At 42.6% G+C, this 17,691-nt stretch overlaps 1 protein-coding gene across 1 annotated transcript in view; it reads right to left on the reverse strand.

Moving 5' to 3' along the window:
* The window catches only part of cdh23 (cadherin-related 23), a 153,491-nt gene extending 139,924 nt beyond the window's left edge, over window positions 1-13,567 (reverse strand). Inside the window, exons 1-2 of the mRNA XM_084020696.1 lie at window positions 13,515-13,567; window positions 1,262-1,355 (exon numbers count right to left, since the gene is read on the reverse strand). Of these exons, the coding sequence (XP_083876822.1) occupies window positions 1,262-1,346 (85 nt within the window). The 5' untranslated portion in view covers window positions 1,347-1,355; window positions 13,515-13,567. The remainder of the gene's footprint in view (window positions 1-1,261; window positions 1,356-13,514) is intronic.
* Between the last annotated feature and the right edge of the window lie 4,124 nt (window positions 13,568-17,691).

Raw genomic sequence — 17,691 nt, forward strand, 5'->3', positions numbered from 1 at the left:
TTCTGTGCCGTCAGAAGGCAGTGCGATACAAGCTGTATTGTTGGGAAGATCAGGGAACAAAGCTGACGGTCTTTGATCAGCTGAGCTGTGCGGCAGACCACAGAGACAGTGAAGCGAGAGAAGAGGAGGCCAGGCCGTTTGAAGTGAGAGCGCTTGATAAGAGTGGATCTGCTGCTTTGAAAAGAGGGAGCCTTTCGTTCAGTCGTGTGCCCGCCTGTGCGGAAGGAGATTCTTATCCGTGGCTGGCCAGCGTGGCTTTTTGGAGGGTGCCAAGAACACGGGGCGCTGTTTACTGGGCAAGGAGGAGGGTTAACAAGCTCCCCATCACACCTGTGGTTTAATTACTGCGAGGCACTGCGTCAGGCTCGGATAGTCAAATGCGGATAGATTACAGCCACAAAATAATCACAGCAATGATCATCAATCCAATCTGATGGATCAGGGGGGAAAATGCTCAAGGAGCGGTCCAGGGTCACTGTGCTAATGGGTCCGTCAGAGAAAGCAAACGCAAGGTGAGAGAGACGCTGGAGGACTCCAGAGATGTGAAAAAAAGAAGCCGTGATAAACGTGTTGTTGTTGATGGAAAGAGCTTTTGGCATTCACTTAATAACTTTTCCCACTGTGTGTGGTTGGAGGTGTCTTCCGTCTGTCACGGTGACGGTTACCGTGACTTTCCACAACGCGGAAGCTCTTTCTGCATATCTGAGTCTATCTCAAACCCTCACAGAGATACACAGAGCCGTCTTCAGGCTTAACAATAACGCCAGGCATTATGCAAGACTGTGTTTGCCGAGTGAAGTAATGACAGTGATAAAATGTGAAAAAAATAAATCATACCATAGAGGACTGAAAGGAAAAGGGAAGAGAATACATCATGTGTAGAGGGTAAGTGACAAAACCCTTTCAGGCAGTGAATAATGAAGAACTGAGACGACAGGTACAGTAAAAAATAATAATTCTGCTATCAAATCTTTGCTTTTCTTACTGTAGCCGGCAAGTATTTTACCACGTCACTGATAAAGACGTTAGAAAAATACTTTGTATCCTGTATTTGACTAAACAAAAGGTAGATTTATAGTTTTGGTTTTTAAACCATTATCCCTCTATTCAGGAACATACTCCTTTAAATTATTCAGCTTCAAACTCACACTGTTGCAGGTATTTCCCACCAAAAAGCAGCAGAGTAAAACCACCGCTTTATTCCACAGAGAAGCTACACGGTCGTCATAACGATGCAGCATCGTTATGGATTAACACTCACCTTCACAGAAAGAGTGTAGAATAAGGAAGGGAAGGAGGAGCTTGGCAACCGTCATCCTGCCGCCTAAACCCGCACGCCACGACATCACCTGCACCTGACGGAGGACACACAACGACGACAATCACAATTATTTGGTTAGTCGATTGTCACCACATTGCAGTTTCAGTCTAGCCACATAATGTCCTTTATGTTTGGTGATTACCGTGTCATTACCGTGTAAGTGAGTGGGAGATGGGATCAGTATAATTAGGTGACAGGGAAAAAAAGGATTCGCTTCGAGCAGGTGTTGTGCGTGTGTGTGTGTCTGCTCGAGGGCTGTGGTGTTGATGAAAGCTAATTCACACACACAGCAACAACTCACTTACAGTACAGCACACACTGTTTAACAGCCACAATCAAGATGTTGCTCCGGTTATTGCCTGGTATAAAAAAAAAACTAAATAAATATTTAAATCTAGAATTACCACCTTGCCGTTTTGTGTCTCCGCCAACCAAACATGTTGACATCATGTCTGGCCAGATTCAAATATTTAGTGAAGACTTTGATTTAAAAATAAAATATATTGACATGATTATTCCAGTGAATTATTTGCAGTGAGGAACATGCTGTTTTTTATTTTTAAAAACAGGATTCTCACAACGGGACAGAGTTTCGTCACACGTTGCAATTACAATCACTGTACGCTCAATATCAGCAAAACCAATGAGCTTATGGTGGACTACCAGAGGAACATGACGCCCCCTTCCTGATAGTCATCATGTGAAAGGAAGTGACGAGGATGGACTCATACAATGGGCCGTAAACATAAGGGCTGAAAAAAAAAATAGATTCTCATATTAAAGCTACGGTCTATATTCTGAAAATCAGTGGAGCCTCTGAGACGGATTTGAAATAAGGATCCCGCCCCCCCAAACCAAACCCCTCCCCTCAGCGTACCACGATTCCACGAGGCGGGATGACGAGGAGCAGGGGAGACTTGGGGATTGGATGGAGGGTATGAGCCAATGGGAGCCTTCCGGAGCAATGGCTCCCATTGGTCAATTTTAACGCAGGTCTACAGCTGATAGACTGAATGGATTTTTTTTAATTCCAAATCGTAGACCATAGCTTTACTCACAATTTTTACAGGACGATTTTTAAAGATTCTCCCCAGAATACATTTTTTAACATTAGAGTTGAGGAATCGAACCTAAAAAATGTATACTTGTAGAATCGCAATAAATCTGAGTCGCAATGAAAATCAAATCGGCAGACAAGTATCGTGATCAAATCGAACAAAAGCATATCTAAATATAGACAATGGAGATGCAATTGGGAATCGTGGGGTAGTGGAGGCCCCCATCAACAGAGCACATCCTTGCAAGAAATTAAAACTGCCAACCCAGATATACACCGAGGTGTTCAAAGACAAATATTAAATTAAAACGGTGCCATTTGCTAGATATGCCCTTTAAAGCAGTTAAACCATCATCACGTTCAGCAGCATTCTCCAACAAGATGATACGCTCATTCTACATAAAGTATTCACCTCAGTGAATCATTTCTTATTTTCATTATTTTGTCATAAACAGATATGCAATGATGGTTGCTAGATGTTGTCCAAGTCTATTTGATCATGTGACGATAAACAGCGAGTTAAAAAGGTTGCCGTTTGTATTCGACCCTTTCCGGCTCAACTCTCGGCCAAGCTGTGAATCAGCAGAACAAAGGCTCTTCGACGACACCCACAAAGGTCCCGAATGCAGCAAAATCATAAGAAAAAGAGAAAACACCACAAACTTGTAGTGGATCAGAAGTGAGGATTGAGAGGGATTAATTTCCCTTTAAAAAGGCTATATATTGGGGTTTTTTCACACATTCAAGGCACAAAATCTGTCAAGACTGACAAGCACATCCGCAAGCCGAGCAAGCAGTCATGCCTTTCAAAAACAAGAGTCAGTATGTAGCCAGAGCCCGTCTTAATAGTGTACACTGGGGCCCGGCTTAACTACCGGAGGCCACTGCTCACACGAGTATCTCGGGGTCAAAATCAATAAAAAAGGCCTGTTCACGAAGGGGCAGAGCAGAGTGTTCTTCCTGGCGACACTCGGATCCTTCAGTGTGTTTAAAAAGGTGTTTACTGTCAATGTTGCTGGGAGGAGAACAGCAAAGACATGCCTCTAATCAACTGTAAATTGCTGCACAGCTTTATCGGTGACTGTCCGTATCTTAAACTTGCAGACATTCTGATAAAAAAAAAAGGTAAACAGTCATCCGAGCCGACATTTTGAAAACCGTGCATCGGTCTGTTGTGCGAGAGTTTGCCGTCAGCCGGCAGCTCAGGCAAATCCTTCGCCGCCTTCCCTCCCTCTCATTTGTTCCCTCTCTTTACACTGTCATCCCTCGTCCCAGCGACGCCTCACTGGTCGGCAAACTCATTCAGTGACCATTTAATTTTGAAGGGTTATCTTTCCAAATTCTCCTTCTCCCCAAAGCCCACTGTGTTTCAGCTCAGGGTAAAACTCAGCCGCTCCTTGTCCTTCAGGAATCTGATGGCAAAAAAATTAAATAAACTACAGAAAACCAGCGCTAGATGCTGTAAAACACAATACACACGCCGCTTTGTGTGGCTGCTTGCTGTCCCTGTCACTGTGGTGCCATTAGAGATATACACTGCGTGGTGGATTCAATTCAGACAAAAGCAGCTAACATTTACAGGTGAGTGAGAAAGACACGCCAGGTAGAGAATTGGCTGTCATTGCTTATTGTATCTCTATATCTGTCTGTGTAGGTATGCATGCGAGCACGCTTACAATAGCTGTGCATGTGTGTCACCTTGAATAGGTACATTTGTTTTCATTTGGATTCCCGTTTCCTCAGCATTATTGCATTTCACATTCCGTAACAATTCAACCTGCATGGCTATTTGTGCTACTTTTTCTTTACTTCATTCCCCCCTCATTTTCCTTTCCTCTTTGCTGATACACTTTCGTTGGTCCCTCTTTCTGGGCCCTGAAGACCTCTTCTGCCCTCTCATCCTCCCTCATTGTCCTTTCCCCGATACAATTGTGGTCCTGCAGTAGAGGCCATTATCTCGACTTAGTGGGAAGAACAGATAGACAGCTGGTGACAACAGTCTAAACAGATTACAAATTCCAGCAATTTATCCCTTTTCTTTCTGAGCAAAAGTAAAACAAACTTCCCTTTTCCCTTTCCCCATCATTTCCTACTGTTTGTATCAATAACACAGCCGAGGTAGCGTGACTTTGACACCCTTGAGCTTTTTAAATAGACAAATGTGCCGACATACTTTTAATCAAAGCAAGTACAACACAGAACGCTACGAGACCTAAGGGGGGGAAAAGTGTTTCCTGTGTTTCTGCTTTGCTGCTCGGTTTCGGGTTCATCAGCCTGGTTGAGGACAATCAATAAAGCCCATTGCTGGCTTGCCACGCCGAAGAAATGAAATTAAATAATGGCACAGAGAAGCAAACAAGCTCTTAAGTCTCCTTTTTGTCCGTTTTCTTTAATCCCTTCGAATTGCAGAATGACAACACGCATCATTGAGAAGGTTGTTTTCGCTGCATAATTGCAACACGCTTTCTGATCTTCTAACTTGAATCAGATTGATTTAATATAGCAAATACCTGTCATTAAAAATTTGATGTCAATGTCAAACATCTGTTGTACACTATATTATTGTTTCAGGTGGTTTTGCCATGTTGTCTGCCATACAGCTGATCTCCTCCCATACACCTCATCCTCCCCCAAATGCTAAAGGGACATTTCTGAGAAGACGACTGGGTGAAAGTGAGTGATGGACTGGTTGAGATCGACACGTTGGGTTTTGAGAGAGCCGAGACAGCTGTGAAAAATAAAAGCAGCAGCATCCAGCTCTCTGGTCTCACCTGGTTGAAGGAGAATTCAATATTAAACATTCCTGCTAAGAAAGCTCCAACACAGAGTTTAAAGCAGAGCGTCATCCTATCTTTGGTCGCGTCTCGTGTGAAACCTGGACTGTGCATAGTTTTTTCATAATAACTTCATGCGGTTAACATGCTATCATCTTATTTTTGCTGTACCATGTATGAATTTAAGTTGTACTAGGCAGACAGTAGCCTCCCTTTTGATCTTTGTCATTCTGCACACAATCCATTTGAAACCTGCTGACGAGCGTTTTTCCGATGTAAAATGTTTACTCAACTTTGAGGGTCAGTTCACCCACATTACAAACAGTCATTTTCCAACCTACCCCTGGGTGTTTTACCATTCTGATTTCAGATAGCCGCGTCGGACACATTTTAGGCAAACAGAATTTAATTTGCATGTTTTGAAAACGGTCAACAGCGACACAACTTCCCAGACTGCATGCAGCTTTTTGATGCAGTGTTTTTATTGGAAATGTATTTTGTAGTGAAGGTTAAAATACTAGTGAACACTGTCGAGTGTTGGGCCATTATTATCTATTATCATCTGCAGTAAATAGGACATTGTTTTGAAAAGAGACTTTTCTGCTGAATTGCCAAAATGTCACATGTCAACATTTTGAGCACCATTAACAACGTTCCATTTAATTCAATTGTCTTGGTGGCAGAAATGTGCTGCAGATATTGTATGTCAGAAACTCAGCAAATCAAACTCAAACTATCTGCATGGTGAGATGCCCTGTGGACTAAGTGGAGGGGGAAATATGGTTTGTATTACTTGGGAGAATGGACCCTTTAAATGCCAATTTGTTGCTGCTCCTCAGAACTTATTCCCAAAACGCTATGTTTTAATACCACTTGAAATAACATTATTGAAAATGGCATGGTAATTACTTTTTTTTTTCTACGTTTCTACATGGTTGACTCACTGCTATTGTGTGACCATACAATGGTGCATGAACCACTGCAATCACTTCAGTAAGAATGTTCTGGAGGGAGAGTGGGAAGGTGTGGGAGTAGTGATCAGCACCTGCTTAGCACCCGAGGCACCGGACACGTCCCTGGCCTCCCGTCGTCAAAACTAAACCAATTCGTCGATAAGACTTCCACAGAACCGCACTTAAAAACTGCAGCAAATTGCCCAGAATATTATTTCTTTGACCACATAAATTCAAGGTTGAGTCCAACGTCATTAAAGACGCCCATATTAAAAATGTGAGCATTTTATGCTTTGCTCAAGTGGGTATCATTGAAAAGACCAAGCCTGTTTATTAACGACTCTAGACACTCAACGACTACTGTTAGTTCGTAAATAAAAAGACCTGTCAATCAATTTTGGCGTGATGACAGGCTCCAAGTCTGACATTCAGATAATAAACGGTCATGGAGCAATGGCATCGAGCACAGAGCAGACGGATGAGATTAAATGAGAGAGCAGGGGCCCTTGAGGTGGAGGTAAGTTAGTAATTAGTGCAAAAGCATGATCTACTTTTAGATTTAACCGGGTGCCAGCTAAATCTAATGTTGCAATCATTCAGTTAATGTGTGGAGCAATTAAACTGGCCGAGGACAGGGCTAAGCAGGGATGAGGTCCTTGATGCAAGCTGGGCCTTCGCTCCGGCACTGTCCCACTCCATTGGCTATACTGTCACCATCCATCAATCCTTCCCTTTCTTCACCCCCCCTCCTTCACTGTCAGAGTCACTGCTCATCTTCTGCTCATAACCATAACATCTCATAGCAGTCGCTTTCTCCCCAAGCTGGCCTTTTTCTGTCTGCTTTACTGTTTTTTTTCGGCCCACTCTTTTTTTTAGTCATCCCTCTCCGTTATCTACATTGACTTGTGTCTCTCCTCTTCAATTTAGCACGCAACTTTGGCCTGTCCAATTATATATGTATTCATTTCAAACACTTTCTTTGTGCCAAGCTTTTGGCAGATAATTACGTCTCCTGTGTACTGATGTAAAATGTCAACACAACAAACACGTGTCTTCTGTGGGCCATGTATTTTTGGATGTTGTCATGTTTAGTGTGGCTCCATGGCAACCATTTCCCTGCATCCAAAGAAAAATAAAAGAACTACATCATTACAAGCCTGACTATTCACCTGTAATTAATGAGTCGGCGGTTTCTCTGTTACGCAGCAGACATTTGAAAACCCAAACTATTCTGAGTCCATTAAATCAACTTAAATGTTTACATCGGAAACACTTGCATGCCCGAGATCCTGCCCTGAATCCAGATTTAAAAAGGCAGGCTATTTTAAAGCCCAGACATGACTATTAGGAACACACACAGGTCCCACTGGGCAATGCTTAGGGTGGCTGAGAGCCAGGCCTATTTAATGAGTTGTGGTCTTATAGCTTATCTGACAGTAATGTGTGATTAAGGCAGTGTAAAGTGAAGAGTAATATCTAGACCGGCTCTCTCCAGAGAGGCTTGCCATCCCACATGCCTGCATCTCCTGGCTTACAGCACTCGATATTATTGATTACGTGGCAATTGTGCTTGCCTTGCCTTAACCTCAAAAAGGCACCCTTCTCAGAGACCCCACAGCATGCAGCCAAATCTGGATTATCACAGCAAATCAATGGCAGATCCCTGCCCGCCCTCGGGCCTCATGAAAAAGCCATCACTCATTAGCACAGCGATCACAGACAGATTAGCAGACATTTGGCTTTGTCAGGGAGGAGGGAGGGGCAGCGGCGCTCGGATGAGCTGAGTAATGTCTTCCTTCCCGCCCTCATGATCTCTTCATCTCCAACATGACATGACTTTCTGAAAGCCTTACTCAGCAAACGTCACTCACATGACAAGAGTGCAATGCAAACAGGATGGCATTCGGACTGCAGAGCACGTATCGCTTTCTGAGTAGAAATGATAATCAAACTGACGCAGCACATTGATGCTGAGTAAACTGTTCTCATTGGTCGGGTTATATATGAAACTGCTAGTAGTCAAGTTCTTTTGGACATAGTGCAAACAACGATATATCCTGGACAATGACGCACACGTCCTGCGAGCACATTAATCCGGACCAACCTTCAGAAAAAAGGCAACATGGCACACAGAACGGCATATTGTATAAGCAAGAAAGCAACAGTATTTCCATATCAATGACCAAACCTCAATTTTCCAAGAATGATGTGTAAATCTTCCTACAAATCACAAAATGAGTCCGATGTGAGCGAATTGAAGTCTGGTCCCTGCTGAGTGGCTTCTTCAGAATGCAGCTGGAACTATTCTGTCCACACAACAACTATGTCCTCCTTTGTTGCTATTCCTGTGGTTTATTCCAATTCTTTTATTCAAATCAAGGGATTAAGGAAAGAGGGTGCCTTCTGCTGTACAAGTTGCAAAGCCCCTTGAGACAAATCTGCAGCACTGGGCTATATAAGTATAAATTTACTTGAATGGAGCCTCCTCCGAATAAAAGACATAATGTCAGACAAAACAGGAGATACATCTAGGAGACAAATAGTGGACCGAGCGGTTTTCAAGATGCTGCCTCCAACTTCTTTGATCGTGTATGGGCTGACAGTATAGCTAAACGGTGTGTGTGTGTGTGTGTGTGTGTGTGTGTGTGTGTGTGTGTGTGTGTGTGTATACATGACCTAAGGAGAAGGTAATTACAGGAACAGGATGGGACCACTGCGAGGCGCCACATTACAGCACTATCACAAAATGCTTGAGCAGGCACAACGCATACACACCCTGTCCTGTGCTGACCAACACCATGGTGTGTGTGTGTGTGTGAGAGAGAGTGTGTGATATGGGGCCTGAGGGCGAGTTTGCGGTTGATTAGTGTTCACTTGGAGTAAATAGAAGGGGAGAAGCCTCCTCCTGTGCCACACACTGAGACACAGCTGGGTCAATCATTTTATCAAGTGGATGCTGAGGATCTGTGTCCGTACAACAGGAAAAACTGATTAAGGACTGATGTGGCAATGATGGGGGCAACTTGTAGACAAAGTCGGCAACTGTACTCTGCTGCAGGGTCTCCGTTTCACAAGGGGCTTCATCGTGTACTGCAGGTTCACACAAGGCCTTAAGGCTACACATGCAATGAGCAATATGAACAAGATTAATGTGCTGCTCATTACAGAATTGTCTTCAAATCAATGCAGTATTTACACACACCATCACATTAAATTGATCTTTTTTTAATCTAAAATTCATGCTGATTAAATTGGTTAAAATGTGTTTTAGACAATATTCAAAGATACATGTCTCAATTATTTAGAGATGTGAATTGTGGGCTTTTAAATCTCCATTTCAGGGTTGATAAGTGACAATTATGAATAACTATTATGATTATGAAGCTGCTGTGGTGTCTGGGTAGGAGTGCAGAGAAAGAACCTGGGTGTGACGCTGAAGAACCAGCTGTCCTTCACTACTACAACCCGCTCCTGCAGTTTCTTCTCCACAACATCAGGAAGATATATCGGTTACTAACTCAGGAGGCAGCACAGGTTCTGTCCTGGCTCCCCAATGGTTGAACGAGTTCCCCATTGACATCAGGACAACAGAAATTCTCCACACCCTCCTTTACACACTGAAAACCCCCACCGTCTCCATCACTAATTGTTCCTAAAGTTGATGTACTTTTCAGTTATACCCACGTCGTTGACGGCACTTATTGCAAGGCGCTTCATTAAAATGAATGCAGAAAACATATAGATAAATGGACAGGACAGCCAAATATCTCACAAGATATGACATTAAAAAACCAAACATGCTTCAAAAAGGTGTGTAGGACGCAAGCAACCATGTCGGCTGCTGCCGCCACCTCCTTTACGGCTGACTGCAGACTGACATAACAATCTCTCCGGGTTTTTAGGCTTTTAGTGTTTTTGTGGACAAATTCTAGTGAGAACATAATGATACACTTCATGACTTTTTCCTCTCATCCATCTACTGATAAAAAAAGCCAAGATCAATACCCTGTCATGCCCCTCTTGTCCTCTTGTACTTTTGTCTTGCTCTTTTATTCTCCTGAATCACAATGATTTCAGCTTCACCACTGTCGACAGCCTATAACAGTGTTTTTATGAGACAATTAGATTCATTGCTAATGACTTCCCCTTGTTTTATACTGTAATCACAGCATTTGCACGCTATTCATCTCCATGTTGTTTGCCACAGCTCTTCACTAGCCTGTGATTTTGCCCCCCCTTTCTGCCTCACACAGCAGCTCAAGCACAGGCAAACAAATTGAAAGCCTGCATAATGTGAACCGATTGCCTCTTCTCCAAATTTTGATGCCAGCCTTAAAATGCCTGTTCCGTAGCCAGGCTGACTTTTCACTTGGCCATTATCCGCCGCAATGAGCTTGGCAAAGCTGTCCCAGTAGAGGCCTGTGTGTATATCAGACAACATAAACACAGACAGCGGTGTCAAGAGGGCAGCCGATAGCCTGTAGAGACTCATTCATCTCCTTTTGTCTCTCTCTTTGTCAGAGTGCAGTCATTCTACCCTGCCAACAGCTAACCCTGTTGAAAGATCAAAACACACCATTTAGTAGCTCCTCTACAGCACAGATGACCTTTGCATCTCAACACTTCACCTCTCCCTGCCTCCCACCATGCTCCACCCTCATTGTCTCTCCTCCTCCCCCCCCACTTCAGGGCACCATTCCATGCACAAATACCAACAACGAGGGTTGGTCACACAGCAAAGCTGCCATTTAATCGCCGTTTTGTTTGTTTTACATGGCGTGGTCTGGGCCCATTTGCTGGGGAGAATATGACTCGAGATGGTAAATGGAAGCAGCTTAGATATGAATCCCCAGTGTTAACAGTGGGAAATGAGACCTCCATCCCGTCTTTCAGAAAATATACATTTTCAAATTCCTTCATAATGGTTCACACTTCCGACAACAATGAATCAACACAGGAAGACAGGGATTAGTAGCAAAGATGACTGGATGATTGGGTTTACAACCAGCTATTTAAAGCAATCATCTCTCGAAATCGTCAGTGATCAGGTCTACTGTGAGCCTTTTAGTCCACCATGACAAATTTAGGAAATTCATAACTGGCTCCCCTCCTCTCCAACCTTTTATCTTGCAGTTCTGCCCGACTGCCTCAGCTGATTTAATGACCACACACACATACTCAAACACACACCTGGACCAGCAGAGAGGCTGGTGTAGGAATGAGAAAAGCCAGAAGTGTGCAATGATCGTTACCACAAGTCCTAAGAATGTTGTGTAGACACTAAAAGCAGCTTGTAGAAAAACCGCCATGTAGTGTCTGTGAGTTCTGTGTCAAACGTTGTCATATAGAGACCACAGACCACGACAGTGCCTTATTCTGCCAGCAGAAACACACCACTGTATAAATACTGTAAACTATGCAACCCTGAATATATGCACACAAGTATATAAATATAAAGGTGACATGACTTGAGCAGCAAGTTTATAGACTACACTGATGCTCCATACCAAACCGCTCACTGTTTCCAGATTGGCAAAGACACATGAATAATATCAATCAAGTTTTATTTTAATGACCTACCACTTTTCCATAATATACATTGCCTCAGCTGCCTTTCCTCCTCCACAGCCCTTCCTCAATATTACAATACTTGCTTTCTTGTCCTCACACCTTCTCTCTCCCTGACTGATGCTTCATAGGACAGTCCAGTAGAGTCACTGTATCAGCAATCCATTCTTCTATCACTCATATTGAGTTTCATTTGAGCCTGTCAGTCAAGGTCTCTGTCAGATATGGACTCTCCATTCCACTCTTTTTATTTTGAATGAATTCAGGGAGTGTGACTGTCAGAGAAAGGACAACTGTCAGAGTCATTCTTTCCCCACTTAATGCATGAAAAACAGCAGCGGATTCTCTCCAGCTTTTATAACCTGTATAAAATATATGATTTTTTTTTTAAGGGGAGATTGTATGGGAACATTCCTTTTTAAAAGTTAAGCATATTCATATTTCCATGGTATAATTTGACTTGGCAGGGGCAACATTGGCAACAGATCACTATTTATACACTGGTGGGACCACAGTGAAGATGGCCTTAGCTACAACCTAAACATTACTGGGGCCAAATTTGCTGTGCAACATTTCAGCAAGGAGGAGTGAGTGACAGCATTCCCCCAGAGACAGAACAAGCGTGGTCACTTATCGGTGTGCCACGCATTTCTTATTCTGTACGACCCACCTGAAGCACATCATTATATGAACTGTATAATACGACAGTTTGGAAGCAACACCATGAGAGTCATATATTCCACTGATGGTTTGAAGTTAAAGAATTGTCATTATGATTTAATAGCCATGCACATTTAAAGCTTTGATTAAAAAAAATGTTTTTAAAGTTTATTGCGAAGTCAATCAGCAGCTCCAAATGCCTGATGGGGGGAAAAACAACAAACATCACAAGCCACATATCTTCATCCGGAGTAATGGTACTTTAAAATCATGAAGTTATGTTGCATTAAAAATGTGATTGAAGCACTTTAGCAAAACATTGTAATTATCTCTAAAGGATGAACACAATCGCAAGATGCTTTAAAAAAAGTCATTAAAGTGCATTGCTTTATTCAATAGGCTACGTCATGGTTGCACCGACTGAGCAATTCCTAGGTGAAAACTAAAGCGCCCTTATATATTGGTTTATTATATTGGTAGCTGCTGTATCCAGTTACAAGATGGAGATGTACATAAAAAAAAAAAAAAGAAGAAGAAGACCGACTCAGGCCGCAGGATTAATAGTTAAATTCTCAAATTGAGTAGATCCCTTGTAACCTGCGCGTTGCGTCGCTGCCGCGTTCAGGTGTCACATGAATAAATAAGTGGGCACCACGGCGCTTCCCAGCAGGCACCTCCTCAGTCGCCAGCGCTACCTGAGATGACACCGTACACCTGACACCTCTGCGCAAGCATGCACACGACCTCACATCTAGTGGCCGCGCTTAATTAGCCTCCACCGTCAACACGACCGCAACAGTTGGGAGAGGTCCGGCACCGACAACGTGAGCAACTTAAAGGTGTCCGTTGATGCCATATTATAATCGCCCTAAACATTAACATACCTCATGAAAACATTACTCACATAATCAGTCTGCTATATACTTCAACAACTCTTCTCTGGTGCGCACATTCATTCAAGGAGACGCTGCGGAGCCTCGCGGAGGAGTGTCCATGCGCGTAAAAGTCGACAATTACGCACGCAAGTGTCGCAGGTAGGACACGTTAAACCGCCACATTATGACAAACATGATCCTTTATACACGTGAAAGCCTCTTCTCCGCCGCAGTCATCCCTCTAACGCGGCTCCAGGTCTATCAACTCATAGCGGGATGGTCGTGTCATTATCATATTGGTCCTACCTTCCTCGTCCGTGTCCGTCGCTGGCTGAGCGCCTTTAGATTCGATTGCCTGTCCTGCTGTGATGCGTTACCAAGTATCTGGTACCCTCGCTCTCTCTCTCTCTCTCTCTCTCTCTCCCGTCTCCCCCCTCTCTCTCCCGTCTCCCCCCTCTCTCTCTCCCCCCTCCCTTCTACCCTCTCTCTCCAGTTAGCTTTACTCTATCACCACCAACGCCCTGGTCACTGCAAATTTCACTTCCCAGCCTTCAGACCGCAAAACCCCCAAACCTCCACTTGTGTGGAGCTCCTGTATAAAGCCCCCACTACTCCAAAACCCGGGTTAAAACTCCAGCACTCACGGGTACCTACAAGTTTTACAAGTTGCTTCTCAACACCATAATTCTGTTGTCAATGAAAAAAAAAAAATCACACACACACCCTGTCTGTGCGTGTGATCTAGACTGAATGTCTATAGTTAAATTCATTTTACGTCTTTGTCACAGATGGCCGGTATTGCCCGACTGCGTTTATGTCAGCAAAAAAAAAAAGAGTAAAATAAATTACACCGAGATGAGTTGACAAATCATTCACACGCGTTACAGAAGGGGGCTGAGTTCACGGAGATTAAAGGGATCTATTTATGAGGATCCTAAATAAGCTTATGAGCAAATAAATGACAAATTAAATTTGAAAAATCCATTATTTAAACCAGCGGTCATGATCTGAAAGAGCGATAGCCGGTGCGACAGCGACACCTACTGCATAAAATAAGAATTACAAATAAAAAGCGACAGCCACAATATTTAAAAGAGACACGTTGGGAAATGAATGGAGTTGGAGGTCTGTTCTGATTTACACAGCTTCAAACTCTAAACTCAGTTTATAACGTTAACAAGCTGGATAAAATAGGCAGTTGGAAGCTAATCAAACAGGCATTTCAGAACAGTATGTTTATGATTTGATTAGAAAAACCATGATGTAAGCTCTTATATAAAGCAACAATATGCTGATTTTCCCATCTCAGTCAGATGATGACATGTGTACTCGAAGGTAGGTGTTTTCATTTAATCTGACCGATTAGTCCTCTTCTTAGGACTGTGTGTGGTCGTATACAGACGAATTGATTGACATCCTCATCCCTGTTACTGCGGGACAAATTATACCTTTTTCCATTCCTATTGATAGATCATCAAGCCCACCTTCACCGTGAGAAGCAGTCTAAATCAGCCAGTCAGAATACCTGTAAACACCTGTGTGGGCGTTCACAGTCTTAACTATATGGTTGTATATATGATTAATTTCTGCTAAAAATAAATCAATTTCCAGGCAAATCACAGCTTCCTGGCCCTGCATCCACATTCACATTAAAGCCATGACAACTCGTCTCCTGCTTGTATTCTCACACATGAACATATGAAAGACATTCCTTCCATTGCCAGTGACTGTTGCACCTCTTTTATCTGTGAGCCTAGGGAAAACATCCAGTTTCTGACACTGATTCTTGCAATGTTACACTGAAGAGAGAAAAAGAAAGAAAACATGGAAGTGAAGGCAGGCACCCTTAGCGGTCGTGATGTAGCAGATCCGATGACCTGTAACAATCTTGGACTTTTTTTTTTCCGTTTACAGGCTAATGGGGGGGAAAACAGTTACTCACAATGCTGCTGTTCTGGTGGACTTTTCATCCAGGCTGCAAGTGGTCCAGCTAAAAAGCACAAAACACAAGTGTCACGGCTACAGAAGCGCAGTTTTGACAAACAAAATGTTTATGCCAGTTTATAGTAAGTCTGTTATATAGAGCATAAATGTGATTATCAGAAAGTCTTTTATTTACAGTTGTTTTTTTCCAGAATATTGTATTTTGTTAATGCTATACTGTATGTTATGCAATAATGTTTCATTGGCCGAACATCTGCTTATTTAACTCACTCAAGTTACCTGGCATTAAGACATTAGTCCTTTGTTACCATCACCCTCCACCTCCTTGCATTTACGGGGCACATGATGACAACTGAAAGTAATATTTTGCTGCTCTCTGCTGGATGTTTTACTCAACTGCACTTTAGGTGTTTTGCACCCCCCTCCCAAGTAAAAGGGTCACAGGAAGCAATAGCTTGTAATTGTAATGTCAGGGGATAATTACCTGCGAATATAAACTACTACATTACTGTAGGAGCAAACATGATCAATTTGAGAAGGTTGCACCAAAACTTTAATAACTTGACATAGTGATTGATAACAAAAAAAAAAAGTTTCACTTTTGATTCATCGGCTTTGGCTGACCTTTATATTCTAGTTGGAAATACAATAATATTTTCTCTCCTCCTACACAGATTTCTGGTACAAGTTCCCCTCCAAGCACTTGTTCGGACTGGAGTGTGAAACACAGAAAGCTCCAGGACAAGAACATTGCTATAGATACACAATAAGGTTTTGACTTTTAAAAACATAGTGGGTGGACGGATACAATATTTTCTATAGGCCACACTTTGTGGTAGCTACTGTAAAACCACAGCAAACTCATAAAGGCTACTTTTCAATGTCAATATTAATGTTTCACCGTTTTCTGCTACTTTTTTTTTTTTATTCCTGTGGTAATGTCACCTTCAGCTGGGTTTAACCTTCAGGGAGGTACATTTGCACTGCGGCCGCCAATTTCAACACAAATGAGGTAGTTTAGTAACATAACAACCAACAAACGTAATAGTCAAATGTGGGTTTGCTAGTTATCACAAGCTTAAATTAAGCTAACAGCAGTAAGCTTAACGTTAGCTTACATGAAGCTAACAGCAGTTAGTTACGGCTAACATAACGCCGCTAATGCGGTTCGCTACATGGAGGCTAGCGTTAACTTTATTGCTGTTAGCTACATGGAGGCTAGCGTTAAGTTACATGTAGCTAACAACACTAGGGTTAACGTTAGCTTTAATGTAGCAAACATCAGTTAGCTAACTTTAGTCTACATGTAGCTAACAGCAGCAAGAATAACGTTAGCTACGGCTAATATAACGTTTGACTTAATGCGGTTAGCTACGTGTGGGCTAACGTTAACTTTACTGCTCTTAAGCTATAGGTAGGCTAACGTTAGCCAACTGCTTTGCTTTGCGTATTATTTTCACTTTTAAACATCGTCACCAAAAGTACAAACGTACCTTCGTGGGGTTATTTTTTTTTTCAAATTCTTGTGAGCGCGTGACCGTGTCACATGAGCGATACGTCCTTTACGTTGTGGATGCGCCATTTCATAACGTGTAGCAGCGGGAAAAGCGCGGGTGTAATTGATGACGTCAACGGTGGCTGTGCGTTCAGGTGCCCCCCGTAAATCACAAAGCGACACAATTAAACCTCTTATCACTGCAGCCATTGTGACATGTAATTACAGGTGAAGTTGATTAAATCTTTTTTTTTTTTCAATAACGTATTGAAGGCATTTGTAAATAGATAACAAGGACACACACAGACCACAGCAACAACATAAAAACATAAATAACAAACAAGTCGTACCCCAGAGGATTAACAGAATTCAGCAAGGCTAATCAATAAGTGAAGTTGAATCAATAAATGATGGTCCAGCCATATTTACCGTCGCAGAAATAAGCAGCCGTGTTGACATGTCAATGCAGTGTAAAACACCGGTGTAATTAATCACATTATTGATGGCTGTGCGTTCAGGTGCCCCGGAAAATGAAGCCGATGAGCCAGCGAAGTTCCCATGGCAACACAATTTAGGCCCTTTTTGCAGCAGCTGTGTTGATATGTCAATGCAGGGTAAACAGGTGTAATTAATAACATGAACCTGCTCCTGGTATTGTGCAACAGAATTGCAGGACACTAATTCATTTGACCAACTACACCTGTCTTTTACCCTGCAATGTCAAAATGGCTGCTGTGAAAAGAGCCTGTAACAATGGAGCCAGCGAGCACAATACCAAGGCGCCCCTGGCTCACCTAAATGGGTCAGCGCTATAATTAATGTTATTAATTACACCTGTGTTCACCCTGCATTGACATCTCAAATGAGACTTTAACCTACATTTAAATAGCCATAATGGTCACCCGACTTTTAATTGCACCGATCTGTAACGTGAAGGAATTACAGAACGCTTACATCAACAGCTTCATCTATCTTTCTCATTAGATAGTGCTTTTGATTCAAGTTTTTTTTTTAAATCAAATTCAATGTATTTGAGTGTTTTGC

This window comes from Eutrigla gurnardus (genome assembly GCF_963514095.1).
Source record: "Eutrigla gurnardus genome assembly, chromosome: 11".
Classification (NCBI taxonomy): Eukaryota; Metazoa; Chordata; class Actinopteri; order Perciformes; family Triglidae; genus Eutrigla; species Eutrigla gurnardus.